Source organism: Theropithecus gelada, chromosome 14, assembly GCF_003255815.1.
Source record: "Theropithecus gelada isolate Dixy chromosome 14, Tgel_1.0, whole genome shotgun sequence".
Lineage (NCBI taxonomy): Eukaryota > Metazoa > Chordata > Mammalia > Primates > Cercopithecidae > Theropithecus > Theropithecus gelada.
In genome coordinates this window covers 20,420,463-20,435,471 of record NC_037682.1, presented here as the reverse complement: position 1 = coordinate 20,435,471, position 15,009 = coordinate 20,420,463, and the positions used below count along the sequence as shown (strand labels likewise).

General features: G+C 44.9%; 1 protein-coding gene across 1 annotated transcript in view; it reads left to right on the top strand.

The window, feature by feature from the left end:
* The window catches only part of PRDM11 (PR/SET domain 11), an 82,260-nt gene that overhangs the window by 45,992 nt on the left and 21,259 nt on the right, over positions 1-15,009 (top strand). Inside the window, exon 5 of the mRNA XM_025356736.1 lies at positions 12,587-12,654. Coding sequence (XP_025212521.1) covers positions 12,587-12,654 — 68 coding nt within the window. The remainder of the gene's footprint in view (positions 1-12,586; positions 12,655-15,009) is intronic.

The following is a 15,009-nucleotide window of genomic DNA, read 5'->3' as shown; positions in this document are numbered from 1 at the left end:
AATGCTTTCAAAGTGGCTCCTTGTTCTTTCGACACATCCCCATCATTATTTTAGCACTTTTTCCTTACTTTCTGGCACAAAGATATTCCCACTGTCTCTCGTAGGAGCTGTGATTCCTTTTTGGGAAACGGTGTTTAGGAGCCCAAATCTCTGAATGGTAGGTGTGCAATTGCTACTGGGGTGTCCTTGCTTCTAAGCTGAACTAGGTTTTATCATTATTATTGCTATTATTATTATTTTATTTTGAGTTCTGGGATACAGAACCTGCAGGTTTATTATATAGGTATACATGTGCCATGGTGGTTTGCTGTACCTATCAACCCATCATCTAGGTTTTAAGCCTCCCATGCATTAGGTATTTGTCCTAATGCTCTCCCTCCCCTCAGCTCCTATCCCCCAACAGGTCCCCGTGTGTGATGTTCTCCTCCCTGTGTCCATGTGTTCTCATTAGCCACACTAGATTTTGAGGGAGGGATGGATGAGTTGATGCAAATGTCCTACCATGTCAGAAACTGAGGGAATGCAGCATAGCAGTAGTCATGGAATTTACAAAGGCCCTGGGGCACACACGTAACAGTCAGGTGGGGATGGTATTAATATTAGGGTATAACAGAGGTACCAAGTGTGCTTAGAAGGAAAAGTGGAAGATGAGACTAAAGTAAAAGTCACTTTTCTTGTGTTCTCAGATGCAATGGATCATAAAACACTATTGATTCAATATCAGCTTTTCCAGGAGTAAAAATTAATACCTCAATCCAAAGATTCTGAATATCAGAAGCATTAAATGGGCTCAGCTTGTGTAGCTGTTTTATAAATGCTGGTAGTTTCGTTATTCAATCACAAACCAAACCAAATATTTCCCCAAGAAAATGTAATATGCTCGTGAACCAGTTTTGGCTGGAGCCAAGTCTGTAAATCTATTGTACCAGAGCAAAAGTAGAACATGAAAAATTATTCTGAACCTGTATAGTATTTCCAGTAAGACCAGCTCCTAACCTGACCTCCTCTATTTCTTGGCTCTCCAGTTCATTCTACTGTAGCTATGTTTCTCACACCTGAACAGTGTTAAGTTCAGGTGATTTTTAATGTTCCTGGAGTCTTAATGTTACATTAATTTCATTTTAATGTACTTAAAAAGGTATAAACATATAGCTTGGTAAACACAAAGTATCTTGTACTTATAACTTTTAAACAACTATAAAGCCAAAACAAGTTTACACATATAAAATGAACTACAAAAACTTCAACATAATACACATTAACAAAATCATTCTAATAGGATAGTTGATGATGTGTCACTGAAACAAAATTGCTATTTATAAGGCGAATATTGTAGTGATTACTGAGACACAGCAATCGTCTTTGGAGTTTGGAATGCCTGTACTTTTGTGTGCAGTGTGATATCTTTACTTTCCTACTGTTTGTCTCTATTTGAAACACTGGGAAATCTTGTATGTATGTATGTATATATGTATGTATGTATGTATGTATGTATTTAGAAGTGGGAACTTACTCTATTGCCCAGGCTGGGTGCAATGGCAAGATCATAGCTCACTATAACCTCAAACTCCTGGGCTCAAGCCATCCTCCTGCCTCAGCCTCCAGAGTAGCTGGGATCACAGGAGTGTGCCATCACACCCATCTATCTTTTGTTATTGCAACTGCCGTGATGTGTCTTGGCCTTTTCTTTGCCGGAGTGCAACATTTACATGTTAAGTTTGTATCTGTTCTTTTTTTGTTGGCTCATAGCAAGCAGTCATAATTGGGGTTGTATGGTCAACTGTTGGGGTAAAACAAGCTACCTCAAAATCCAGTGGGCATAGAACAAGGGTCGGCAAGCATTTTCAGTAAATGGCTAGGTAGTGAATATTTTAGGTTTTGCGGGCTATACAGTGTCTGTCTCAATGACTCAATTCTGCCATCATAGTGCAAAGGCAGCCATAGGTGTGCCATGTTCCAATAAAAGTTTATTTATATATACTGAAGTTTAAGCTCCATATAATTTTCACATCATGAAATATTGTTTTTTCTCTTGATTTATTTTCAACCATTTGAAAATCATTCTTAGCCTGGTGGGCCATGCAGAAACAGGTGGTGGGCTGGAATTAGCCTGCAGGCCATAGTTTGCTAAGCCCTGACATAGAACAACAATCATTTACTCTTGCTCACGTATGGGCTGGTCAGCTGCAGTTCCTCATTTCTACTTGTGTATCTGCTGATTGGCTGCAGTTTGGCTGATGTAGCTGGGCTTGCTGGGCTGCCCAGCCTCCAGCTGCTGGGGGAGCTTGGCTCCTCTCTCTGGAGCCAGGTCTGCTCCAGACACTGGGATCATGTCTGCTCTGGGCCCCAGCTGAAGGAGCAGGGGCTCTCTGGGGAAGCTTTTCTACATTTCGAGACTTTGCTTATATCATGTTTGCTAATATCTCATTGGCCACATCAATTTCATGGTTGAACATAAGGTCAAGGAGCAAAGAAGTGCAGGATGCCTGTTAAACAGTCTAGTTCAGAATCATGTGGCAAAAGGTGATAGGGACGGCTGAAGAGCTGGGGCCAGGGATTCCATCTGACACGGATGCCATCTCAGCCATAAATGCAGTCCTCTTGCGGGTGCAGAAATCTCATGAGGATTCCCGCATATTGATTTTTTAAAATGAAAACATGGAATTAAAAATTCTTAGAGAGAACATTCAGATCCTGAGAATATATCCAAAGACCCTAGTTTGAGAGACACTCATGTTTAGTAAACTTCCTGGCTTTGCCACAGAGGATTTGGGGTTTCTTGGTGTTTGAAAATTCCCCAAGGAGAGGTCTTGTTGAACTATGGTCTCTGAACCTAATTCAGCACTCCAGACCCCAGTGGGTCCTCAGAAGATGCTAGTTAGGGTTGATGAGCAACAATAACAACAATAATAGTAGCAGCAATAATAGCTGCTGCTCACTGAGTACTAAATGATTTGTATATCTCATAACAGTACTGTGGGATAGTTATTATCTTCTTTTTAAAGATTGGGAAACTGGACCTTAAAAGGCCATGTTGTTTATCTAAGGTTATACAGGTCATTTATGGGTTCAGGACTTTTAACTAGATCTCCAATTTATCATATCCAGGCCTCAGATGTTAATATCTAGAATGCCTTCCTGGCATCCCATTGCTGGTCTTCCCACTCGCATGGAAACCTGTTTCTTTAGGGATCAGTGTTCAAGCATAGGATATGTAGGACATATGATCGTTCCCTTCTCCTTGTTTGATTGATAACAATGAACCTTTGGCAGATTTTATTTTTTAACAGCTTTATTGAGATATAATTCACATACTACATAATTCACCCATTTAAAATGTATGATTCAATGATTTTGACTATATTCACGGATGTGTGCAACCATCATCACAGTCAATTTCATCAAATCCTGTATCCTCTGGCTGTCGTTCCCCTCTTCCAATCCCCCTAACCCACATCTTCAACCCATCACCCTCACCCATCCCTAGGTAACCACTAATCTACTTTCTGACCCTATAGATTTTTCTATTCTGGCCTTTCATATAAATGAGATTATGTCATATGTGGTCTTTGTGACAAGATTCTTTCACTTCGCTTCATGTTTTCAAGGTTCATCTGTGTGGCAGCATGTATCATTCCCGCCCCCCCCCCCCCCCCCACCTTTTTTTTTTCGGAGACAGCGTCTCTCCATGTCACCCAGTCTGGAATACAGTAGCTCGATCTGGGCTCACTACAGCCTCTGCCTCCCAGGTTCAAGTAATACTCCTGCCTCAGCCTCCCAAGTAGGTGGGATTACAGGTGTGCACCACTATGCCCAGCTTTTTATTATTATTATTATTTTATTTATTTATTTTTTTATTTTAGTGGAGACGAGGTTTTGCATGTTGGCCAGCCTGGTCTTGAACTCCTAGCCTCAAGTGATCCACCCACCTCAGTCTTCCAAAGTGCAGGGGTTACAGGCATGAGACATTACACCAGGCCGTATCATTCCCTTTTATGGCCTAATAATGTTCCATATCTTGTTGATCTCTTCATCCATTGACGGCAGTCTCTGCCTTTTGGCTGTTATGAATAATGCTGCTGTAAACATCTGTGTACAAGTTTCCATGCGGACACGTGTTTTTATTGCTTTCAGGCATAATACCTAGGAGTGGAATAGTAACTCAAGGTTTCTTCATTTGAAGACCTTCCAGGCTGTTTTCCAAAGCAGCTGATGAATTTTGCTTTCCCACCAATTGTATATGAGGGCTCTGATTTATCCATATTCTTGTCAACTCTTGTTTTTCTCTGACTTTTTTATTCTAGCCATCCTAGTGGATGTGAAGTGATACCTTATTATGAAGCATTAGAGTTTTGCTCTGCTTTTTTCCTATCTCTTATTCATTTCAGTGGTTATTTGGGGAAAGCTACCTGTGATAGATGTGCAGGTTGTGTACTCAACAGCTCCATGGGGTGCCTTTCATGTCAGCCCTGTTCACTACGTTCTTCTGCCGGGTTAACTTGGAAGACTCTTCCAATCTGCAGCATGATACTTAAAGTGTGTTTCTATCTGATTTCTCTGTGGCTCATTCCAGTTTACATTTTTGCTGCCTCCTAGGTAGGCAGCAAACTCCTGATCCAGATACTCCCAGATCTCTCTCTCACCCTTGCCCAAGACCATTCATAAAAAGGCATAACTAAGAGATGGGATTCAGTCCAGTCTGCTTGACAGCTGCTTCTCTAGTTCTTCCCCAAGGGCCCAAACTGGTACTCAGAATGCTGCTGCCTTTCACCAGGAGCCTGCCTCCTTACCAAGGAGAGCGAGGCTCTGTGTGGTCAGGGTAGTGGGTGGTTGGTCCTGAGACCAGTCCATAGTCCTGGCACCTTTCACAGGCAGAAAAGAGGGACTTGTGAAGGGAAGAGCTGTCTGAGTTGGTTATAGGCTCTGTCCCTGGATTCTGATCCTGGCTCTACAACTTGCGAGAAATGTGTCTTTGGGCTGCTCACCTGTTCTCTCACAGCTCAAGTGGTTTTATCCATAAAATTAGGATGCACAATCTAACGGAACACACCCCTATGAGTTGTTGCAAATACTAATGCTTGTTGCATGCCTGGTACTTAGCATGTGATGAGCAGATCACAGCCAGCTTTAGTATCTACAGTTATCGTCAGGTGGGTTTCAGGGATGGTTGAGGATGGGAGGTGAAATCAAAGTATATAAAACCTGGATGTGGAATTTAGGATTGTTTGTCAACATGCCTCATTAACCAGGTCTCCAGAGTCGTTTTAAGCATTAAAAAGAAGGAAATTCTGCCATTTGCAACAACATGGGTAAACCTGGAGGATGTTATGCTAAGTGAAATAAGCCAGACACAGGACAAATGCTACCTGATACCACTTATAGGAGGAATCTGAAATGGTCAAATTCATAGAGATAGAGAGCAGAATGGTGGTTTCCAGTGGCTGGGAAAGAGGAAATAGGGAGGTATTGGTCCAAGGGTATAAAGTTTCAGTTATGCAAGACGAGTAAGTCCCAGAGATCTACTGTACAGCATAAAGCCTATAGTTTACTGTATTGCATACTTAAAAATTTGCTAAAAGGGTAGATCTTATGTTAAGTATTATCACAATAATAATAATAAGAGCAGAGGAATATTTTGGAGGTGATGGATATGTTTATATCATAGTTTGTGGTGATGGTTTGACAGGTGTACACTTATTTCCAAACTCATCAAGTTAGGTATGTTAAATACATACAGCTTTTTGTATGCCAGTCATACCTCAATAAAGTGGCCTAAACAGAAAAGAAATTTGAAAAAAGGATGAGTTCATGTCCTTTTTAGGGACATGGATTAAGCTGGAAACCATCATTCTGAGCAAACTATCACAAGGACAGAAAACCAGACACTGCATGTTCTCACTTATAGGTGGGAATTGAACAATGAGAACACTTGAACACAGGGTGGGGAACATCACACACCGAGGCCTGTCGTGGGGTTGGGGGAGGAGGGAGGGATAGCATTAGGAGATATACCTAATGTAAATGACGAGTTAACGGGTGCAGCACACCAACATGGCACATGTATACATATGTAACAAACCTGCACATAGTGCATATGTACCCTAGAACTTAAAGTATAATAATAATTAATAAAAGGAAGTTTTGGATTAATAAAAGGAAGTTCTCATTTCCTTATCAGTTAAATTAGGGCAGATGGTTTAAATCATGGTTATTGAGCTTTCTTGATTCACCTAGGAAGTTATACTCACGTGCCAATGTTCACAAAATGCACACATTTTAAGGGATGCCCCCTTACCCAGACACCAGGTTAGAAACCTAGTGCCTGGATAATCTCAGATGCCCTTGTCTAGCTTGAGTATTCTTCACTCCATGTCTGTGGCCATAGCAGAGGCCAGAGTTCAAGTTATCTCTCAGGTCTTCAGTTGGGCTGGGGAGTAGCTAGAGAAAAGAGGTGATGCCATCTGCTTCCTGGGGCTTGGGGGAGGAGCATTTGAGGTATACCAAAGTGCTTCATCAACTGTGAATGGCTTCACCAGTCATTTTTGTAACTACTTTGCTCTATGAAGAAATGCAGGATTGATAATTAAGAATGCTTTATGAATTCAATGAATTCCTGGAAAGTTGCAAACAAATCAGGTTTTTGAAAATCCGTCTCTGCAGCATCTGGTCATGACACCATTTAGAGGCACCCAACAGTGAATCTTCAATTGGGGCAGGCAGACGTTCTGTTGCAAAGCAGAGCATTCTTCCCTATTAAAAGGCCAACCTGCAGATAGCAGATTTGCTCAGAGGCGAAGCTGGAAGCTCAGAGAGGGGCCCAAAATAGTCCTGGTTGATTCTGGGTTTCAGGAATGGTTGAGGGTGGTTAATGGAGTCATTAGGAAAATCTTGGGGCTAACATCCATTGCTCTACAAAGTGGTTAAAGCATGGACTGTACTGTCAGAGACCCAAGTTTAAACTCCAGCTTCTCGTGGAAAATTCCTTTGTGGCCTCAGGCAAGTTACCAACAGCCCTCAGCCTCAGTTTTCCAATCTGTAAAAGGAGGATAATCATAGTAGCTGTGAGAATTAATAGTTTATCAAAATACTTGACACAGTGAAGGTACTCCATGAGTGGTAGCTGTTAATGAGGTTTTGTTTTTATTTTTCTTTATTAATTATTACCATGGTCTGAAATAGCATGTGGATCTACCTGGACCATGCTTGGCCCAGGGGGTCAAACTCCATGCTTTTATGTTACTTTTCTGAGCATCCCTCAATCTTCATTTTAGCCAGAACTTTGAGGTCATTTAGGTCAGATTTCCACTGAGTGAGGAAGTCCTTTTTTCAGCCTCCCTACTAGCAAATCATCCCCTGGTTGAACACTCCCAGTAACAAGAAGCTCACCACCTCACAGGGTGCTCGTCCTATCTTAGGACTCTTCTGCATGTTAGACCATCACTTTTTGTGCTGAGTTCAGGCCTGCATCCCTCTAGATACATGCGGGTTCTAACCATCCTGTCCCCACAACATGGTTGTCCTTCCTACATCTGATGATGATGGCTCTGCTTTCTCAGGCCTCTTCTTCTCCAGGCTAAGGGAGCCTCTCACCATGCAGGTTCCCCAGGTTATCAGCCTGGTGCCAGGTTATCAAAGGCCTTATATCACAATGCTCAGAGCTTCTGGGCTGGTCCAAAGTACTGAGTTCAGAGGGACCAAGGAGTTGACCTTGAGGGAAAAGGCAAAGGAAGACACTGGGAGACCAGCATTCTGGGGACTGGTCCTGAGCATCTGCCCTGCTGTCACTCCTGGACCCATGTCAGTCCCAGAACTGGAAGCCCACAGCCTGCTCTCTACTCAGGGTGGCCTGGGCTCATCAGTGGCATATAACATGGTCCACAGGCCCTGCGAGATCCTGCCTGCCCTGCACCCTCTGCCTAGGGCACCATCTCTCTCTTCTCTAAGATCTCAGCTTAGATTCCATGTCCCCAGAAAAGGTCCTCAATAGTTTCCCAGGTCCAGGGCTCCAGCTCAGAGATCCCATAATCCCACATAATTCCCCACCATGGTACTGGCCATGCCATATCACAGTGACCTCTCTTCTGGGTCCCGCTAGGCTGTGAGCTTTCTAAGAGCAAAGACACTCTCTGCCTGGGTCAACATTTTATCCCCAGAGCCTGTCACTGTGCCCACTCCCTCCATGATGTTTGTTGGTTGAATGAATGAATGAATGAATGAATGAATGAGTGAATAAATGCTTGATTTGAGAAAATCCTGATTGGTGGGAAAGATAAGCCAAAACTCAGAAAAGCTCTAGACCGGAATCCAGCAGACAGAGGTCTCAGGCAGTTCCTATGTCCTTCACAACTCTTGCCCAGGCCTCTGTGTCCAGATGAAACTTCCAAGACTGATTACAACTCAGTGTTGACCTACAGGCCTCCCACCACCCCAAATTAGTAATAACTAATATTTGAACTCTTAATAATCCCAATTATGATCACAATGCTAACAGTGACCATTCACTGAGTGTCTTACACTTCCATTATGACAGCGGTGCTACAAGGTTGGTTTTTATCCAATTTTGTAGATGAGGAAACTGAGGCATGGTCAGCAAATATCTGTCCAAGGCCATTCAGCTTGTGTGCAGCGAAGCTGAAATTCTAGCCAATTCTTCTGGCTCCATGGCTCTTACTACCCTCCATGCGCTCCTACTACATCTCTGTAGGAACTAGTGATGCTTCTGTTTTCCCCCAGGAGACAGGGGAGCAATCAGAAATGATAATGTAGAGGGAGTAGTGTTATGATAAAATCCAGGGTTCTCTGAGACTCCAGGGGAGGGCCCTGCAGACTGGAGCATCACTTGGGGAGACTGCCATGGAAGGGGAAGCCTGAGTTGCATGTCTTCTCTTTTTAGTTTTCTGAGATTTTTAAAACACAAAGGCAGTGTAGTCTCATAGACAAATTAAGCAAAAGCATCCCTGCTTCCCTCTTTCCTCCCCTCTAGAGTAACAAGAGTTGAGATTTTGATATGTATCTCCTAGACTTTCTATGCTCATGTAAACATGCATAGTGGTGTGCTGGTAGGTGTTTACAACTGATGGTGATGGTGATGGTGATGGTGACGGTGAGGCTATGTGCCAATTTCCATGGTGTAAATGCTCCCCCATGGCTGATTTCAAACTACTAGCATGAAATCAGTGAATGTGCAATTGGGAAGAAATATGCAATTGCAACTATTGTATGGTATTTCTACTCTGCAGCTACAGTAGAGGCCAGTACCCTCAAGAGCATAGAAAATCGTCAGTCAAATGTAGTAAAATAATTGGGAAGTGGTGACGTTTTGAATATTTATTGCCTTTTAAAAATATATCATTTATTGTAAGTTTATATCATTTAGTTTTTCAATAATGACTGTGTTTAACAACTGGTTCGCAAAATTCCTGAAAATTTAACAGTTGGCTCCCAGTCAGTATAAGCTGGCTCCGGCATAGCACTCATTTCATTTTTACTAAAATCTTAACATTTTATAATTTTTTCTTCTTTCTTCCTTCCTGCCTTCCTTCCTTTCTTGTTTCCTTCCTTCCTTCTTTCCTTCTTTCTTTCTCCTTTTCTTTTCTTTTCTTTTAGAAACAGGATCTTGCTTTGTCACCCAGGCTTGTGTACAGTGGCACAATCATGGGTTACTGCAGCCTCAAACTCTTGGGCTTAAGCAATCCTCCTGCCTCAGCCTCCTGAGTATCTGAGACCACAGGCGTGCACTACCACACTTGGCTAATTTTTGTAAAAATTCTTTGTAGAGACAGGGTCTTGCTATGTTGCCCAGGCTGGTCTCAAACTCCTGGCCTCAAGCAGTTCTCTGGCCTCAGCCTCCCAAAGTGATCGGAATACATGTATGAGCATCACACTTAGCCAATTTTTTCCCCTTTACTTGCCTTTTACTTAAAAGGCTCTTCATCCAATCATTCTTTCATTCAATCAGTATTCCACCATGTGCCATGCTCTCCCTATGTTAGGAACCAGGGCCACCATTATGATCAGGGCAGCCACATGCTTTGCACTCATTAGTTTACGGTCTAGCCAGGGAGGCAGTCAGTTACCAAATTGACAAGTAGATATCAACAAAATGCTCACTGCAATTAGGGCTCTTAAGGGAAGTTACAGGATGATGTAACAGAGATAATGCCATGATAGGCCAGTGATATGGAGGTTGAGGTGAGGCCAGGAAGAACTTCCCTTAGGGTCAAGGCTAGGGAAGGCTTCTTCTGTGGAGCTCACATAATCTGAGACCCCAAAGCTAAGAAGGGACCACATATTCAAAGCTTAGTGGAAAAAAATTGAAAAAGGATATGTTCACTTGGGTGCCATTTCCGTAAACTTTACACACATGCAAACAGTCCTGTGTGTTGCTCTTTGAAAAGTCCTTGTGTCATAAAAATGAGAAGGCTTCCCACCATCTCCAGGATTGTGGTTACTCTTGGAGGGAGGAAGGGAAAGAGAAGAAGTTGGAGGCAGAGAGGGTCTTCCACTGCATCTCAGCATTTTCTTGAAGCAAAAGGAGAGAGAGGCCTGAGACAAATATAACTCGTGTTAATTTTTGTTGGCTTTGGCTGATGGGCACAGGGTTGTCAGCTGCATTCTTTATAATTTCTGAATGCTTGAAATATTTCATGATTATTGTCATTTTTAAGGGTAGACAAAAGAGGCTCTAGGCGGTGGAACCAACCAATGTTAAGGCTCACCCTCAGGGCATTAAGGCTGCAGAAAAGTGAAAAGGGAGTGAGAGGCCCAGGGTAAGTTGGGGGGCAGGCCTGTAGGGTATGAAGGCTGTGGCCATAAATATGAGTTTTATTGTAAGTGCAGTGGATGCTATTTTGAGCTGGTGTGGGACATGATCTGATTCACATTGATAAAGGGCTTCTCTGCTGCTTTGAAGAGAACAATGGAGGCTTATGAATGGCACCAGGTTAGGTAGGAGTCTAGGCATGGTGACCATCCATTTGTTTCCCATCTCCCGGGAGTTCTCCCAGGCTCTGCTTCACCAAGTCTTCAGGGAACCAACCCTGATCTAGCTTCACCAAGTCTTCAGGGAACCAACCCTGATCTAGCTCATGTGTCAAAACTTATCAAGTTGTACATTATATGTCAATGATGCCGCAATAAAGCTGTTAGAAAGGAAAAAGAAGGAACATGTCATTATGAAAGAGAAAGAGGCAGGATGTATAAAAGTGTGGACCTGAAAAAAACTAATTAAAAATTATGGGAATGAAAAATATTCATCAAAATAAAGGTACTCATTAAAAAAGAAAACAAAGAAAGCTGGAAAAACCTCAGTAGATGAGAGAAACCCTAGATTAGACATAGCCGAAGAGATAATTGGTAGACTGGAAGAGAGTTCTGAGAAATTTTTCCAGAGAGTGCCCAGAATAATAAAGAGAAAAATATGGAAGAGTAGTTAAAAGACATGGAGGATATATTGAATTACTCCCATACATGTTTTTTGTTTGTTTGTTTTTGTTTTTGTTTTGTTTTGTTTTGAGACGGAGTCTTGCTCTGTCGCCCAGGCGGGAGTGCAGTGGCACGATCTCGGCTCACTGCAAGCTCCGCCTTCTGGGTTCACGTCATTCTCCTGCCTCAGCCTCCCGAGTAGCTGGGACTACAGGCACCAGCCACCACACCTGGCTAATTTTTTTTGCCATACATGTTTAACAGAAATTTTACTGAAAGAGAATGGAGAAAATGACTGAGAAGCTGTACTCAAAAGCCTAATGACTGAGAATTTTCCAGAATTGAAAAAGATATGAGTCTTGGAGTTGGAAGGTGTTCATCAAGTAATAAGGAGAATTTCAGGAAAGTAAATCTTCACTTCAAAACCATATAGCAAAACTACAGAAAGTCAAGAGTAAAAGGAAAGTCTTAAAATTTACCACAGACAGATTATCCACAAAAGAACAACATTAGACTGACAGCTGTTGCTTTTGTGCCAATGGCAGTCTTTTTAGCAATCTTCAGAGTGCTGAAAGAAAATAAAACTTAGCCTAGAATTTCATACCCAGCTGAACTCTGATTAAAGAGTGATGATGAAATAAAAGAGAAACCAGCCCAGCTTCAAACCCTGAGGCTCTTGAACATTTAGAGGTTGGGGAGAGGAGGAACCCTCTCAAATCACATATGTTCAGTCATCCAGCAGTGGCCTCTGTCTCCCACAGAAACTGTAAAGAGAGAAGGATTGTTTTAGCCTTTGTGGTTGCAAAGCAACGCCAGTGGAAAGGCCCCTTGTCAGCTATGTTGCTGTGTATTCCATCAAGACAGAGGAGAGAGATGGTTCCAGCTGCTTCCCATCTCCCAGGAATTCAAAACACCTGTGAAGGGCTTTGTGAGTCTAGGAGAATAGGATCCCCAGTGTCCCTAGAAGAATGGGAATGGGTGGAGAGAAGGTAGCAGGGATTCTGAACCCAGCCTGCATTTCAGTTATGTAGCAGTGGTGACATTTCAGGGGGAGGGGGAGGGAGCAGGTGGGGCCAGGCCCTGGGCCCTGGTTGGGAAGGAGCCCAGGGACATGAGAACCCCTCTAGAATGGCCCATCCTAGACTCTTTCTCTTTCTTCCAGATTGTGGACAAGAACAACCGCTATAAGTCCATAGATGGCTCAGACGAGACCAAAGCCAACTGGATGAGGTGAGCCCTGCTCTGCTGATGTCCCGGGGGTCTTGCCTGGCCTCTGGAAAGGAGACAAGGGAGTGTGTTGGGCCTATGGGAGCTCCAGTGGCGGAGACTTCTGGAGGCTGCTGTTTGCAGGGTTTGGGATGCATCTAGCACTGAAGGACCCGCCTTTTCCCCTAGGCCTCCATCAGGGGGCTCTAGAGGATGGCGTGTGGCCAGGCTGTTGGGATGCAGGGACCCCTTGGGGTGATCACTTGCCAGTGTATCTGGAGGACCTGGGCCCCAGGCTTCTGGCAGCATTCCTAGGGAGGAGGAGGAGAATGTCCCCCACCTAGGACTGTGACACCTTCTCAGAGCAGGCTCCTGTAGTGGTGGTGTGAGAATTGTCCCAATGCAGTCCCAGCAGTTGTTTAAACAGCCTCCATGGAAGAAAGGGCTCTGACAAAGTCTTCAGCTCAGTTTTTGGCAGTGTTGTTGCCTAAGTTTGAGTACTTTGAAGCGTCAGCTTTACGCTGTTCCCGTGTTTGTGGCAGAAGTTTGCACCAGAAGATTCCTTAAATGCCAGCCAGAGGAGGCAGGAGACTGGCCCAGGGTCACCCAGGGATGACTGAACTGAGCCTGGAACCATGGGCCCAGTGTGATGCTGATGGTCTGTGTCGTGTGTGAGGGGCTTTGCCTGGTGGGGTTTGTGGACAGGGGTGGGAGATCTGACCTGCCTTGTCGCCTGCTTGGTGGCTTCTCTCTGGGACCTAGGAGTACTGACTGGGGATTTGGATCTGGGTGGGAGGGGAAGGAAGCCTCAGATGTCTGGAGTCAGGAGCACAGCCACACCATGGACCTGGGGCCCTCTGCTGGCATGTGCACAGTTCTGTGACCCATGGGGCCTTGAGGCTGGTGGTGGGATTGTGCTTGGAGAGAGGACAACTTCCTAAGAAGGAGTGTGCTGTCTTAAACTCGGAGACTTTCTGAGCAAATGAGGAGAAACAGGTTTGAGGCGAGGAATATGTGATGAGGGCTCCTGTGCCCTTCCTGGTGGCTCCACTGCCCACCTGTACTCCTATCAGAGCGCCCTGAGCGGCTGAGCAGCAGTTCACACCTCCCAGAGTACTTTAGCGTTTGCCCTCTTATGGGTTGGGGCAGGTGTTCTCATTGCCGTTTGCTGGGTACAGAACAGAGGCTCCAGAGATGAGCGGGCCCCCTGCCTTGCAGTGTGGAGAATAGCACCCACTGCCCCCAACCTCCTTGCACACAGCTGATCAGACACTGCCCTGAAAGTGGCCCCAGGGAGGTGGCTTGACACCTGCGACTGCCTTCTCTTCTCACTGCCACGGGGTCCAGGTCAGCTGAGCACTTACAGTTCATCACCTGTGTACTGAGCACCTAGGTTGAGTCAGACTGTGAACTGGAGTGGATCACCCAGTCCTGCCCCACCACACCCCATGCCCCACCCCCGCTGGCCCTTCCCAGGCTCACACCTCCCACCACAGAGATGACTTTCCAGTGGAGTTGTTGCACCGAGGCACAAATGTGCTGCAGGGGCCCGGGTGAAAGAGGAGGGGTTCGTTGACATGGGCCTTCAAAGGAGCCAGGATTGTGTCTGGGGACACTGGGGTGTGGTGTCAAGTCAGGCTGTCGGGCAGCTGCACAGTTTGGAACCCCGGCCTGTGCCGCTGTGCTGCCTTCCCTGTGGCTGCAGCCTGGCTCCAGGCAAGTAGGGGATAGCATGCGTGTGTCCACTTGGGAATCAGGCTTTCTGTGCTGTTACTCTTAAGGCGCCAGGAGATTTGCCCATAGAACTGAATCTGTTCCACTCTTTCACCCATCTCTGATCCTTCCCCTTGGGGACAAGGCCTTCCCAAAACCCCAAAGAAGGGGAGTTATCATCTGAACTAACTTAGCTATCCTCTGGCACCCCACAGATTGTGACTTAATTGGGCTGGAGATGGGCCCTGGGCCTTGGTATTTTTAAAGCTAGTGATTCTGATGTGCTGCTAGCATTGAGAACCACTGCTCTGTTCAGATCTTCGTGCCACAGTGGTCAAACTGAGGGTAGGGCAAGGTCTTGCTCAAGAGCATACAGTCAGGGTAGCAGAATCAGGATTTGAACTTCTTGCTCTGTAATCCTAGGTCAGTGTTCTTCCTGCTTGTGCACAAGGGACCAGGTGAAGCGTGGCTTCCTGGGCCTGGATGGGCACTGGTGAGCAGGGGTTTGGGGGTTTCTGCTACTGCCACTTGCTAGCATGGTATCTGTCCTGTTCTGCTCCCAGCCTGTCCTGATTCAAGATGGCATCTGGGTAGTCACAGCTGGTGGGCTCTCATCTTATGACAGCTCAAAGAGCAGGTTGGGGTTGGGGATGCAGTTCATTGCCA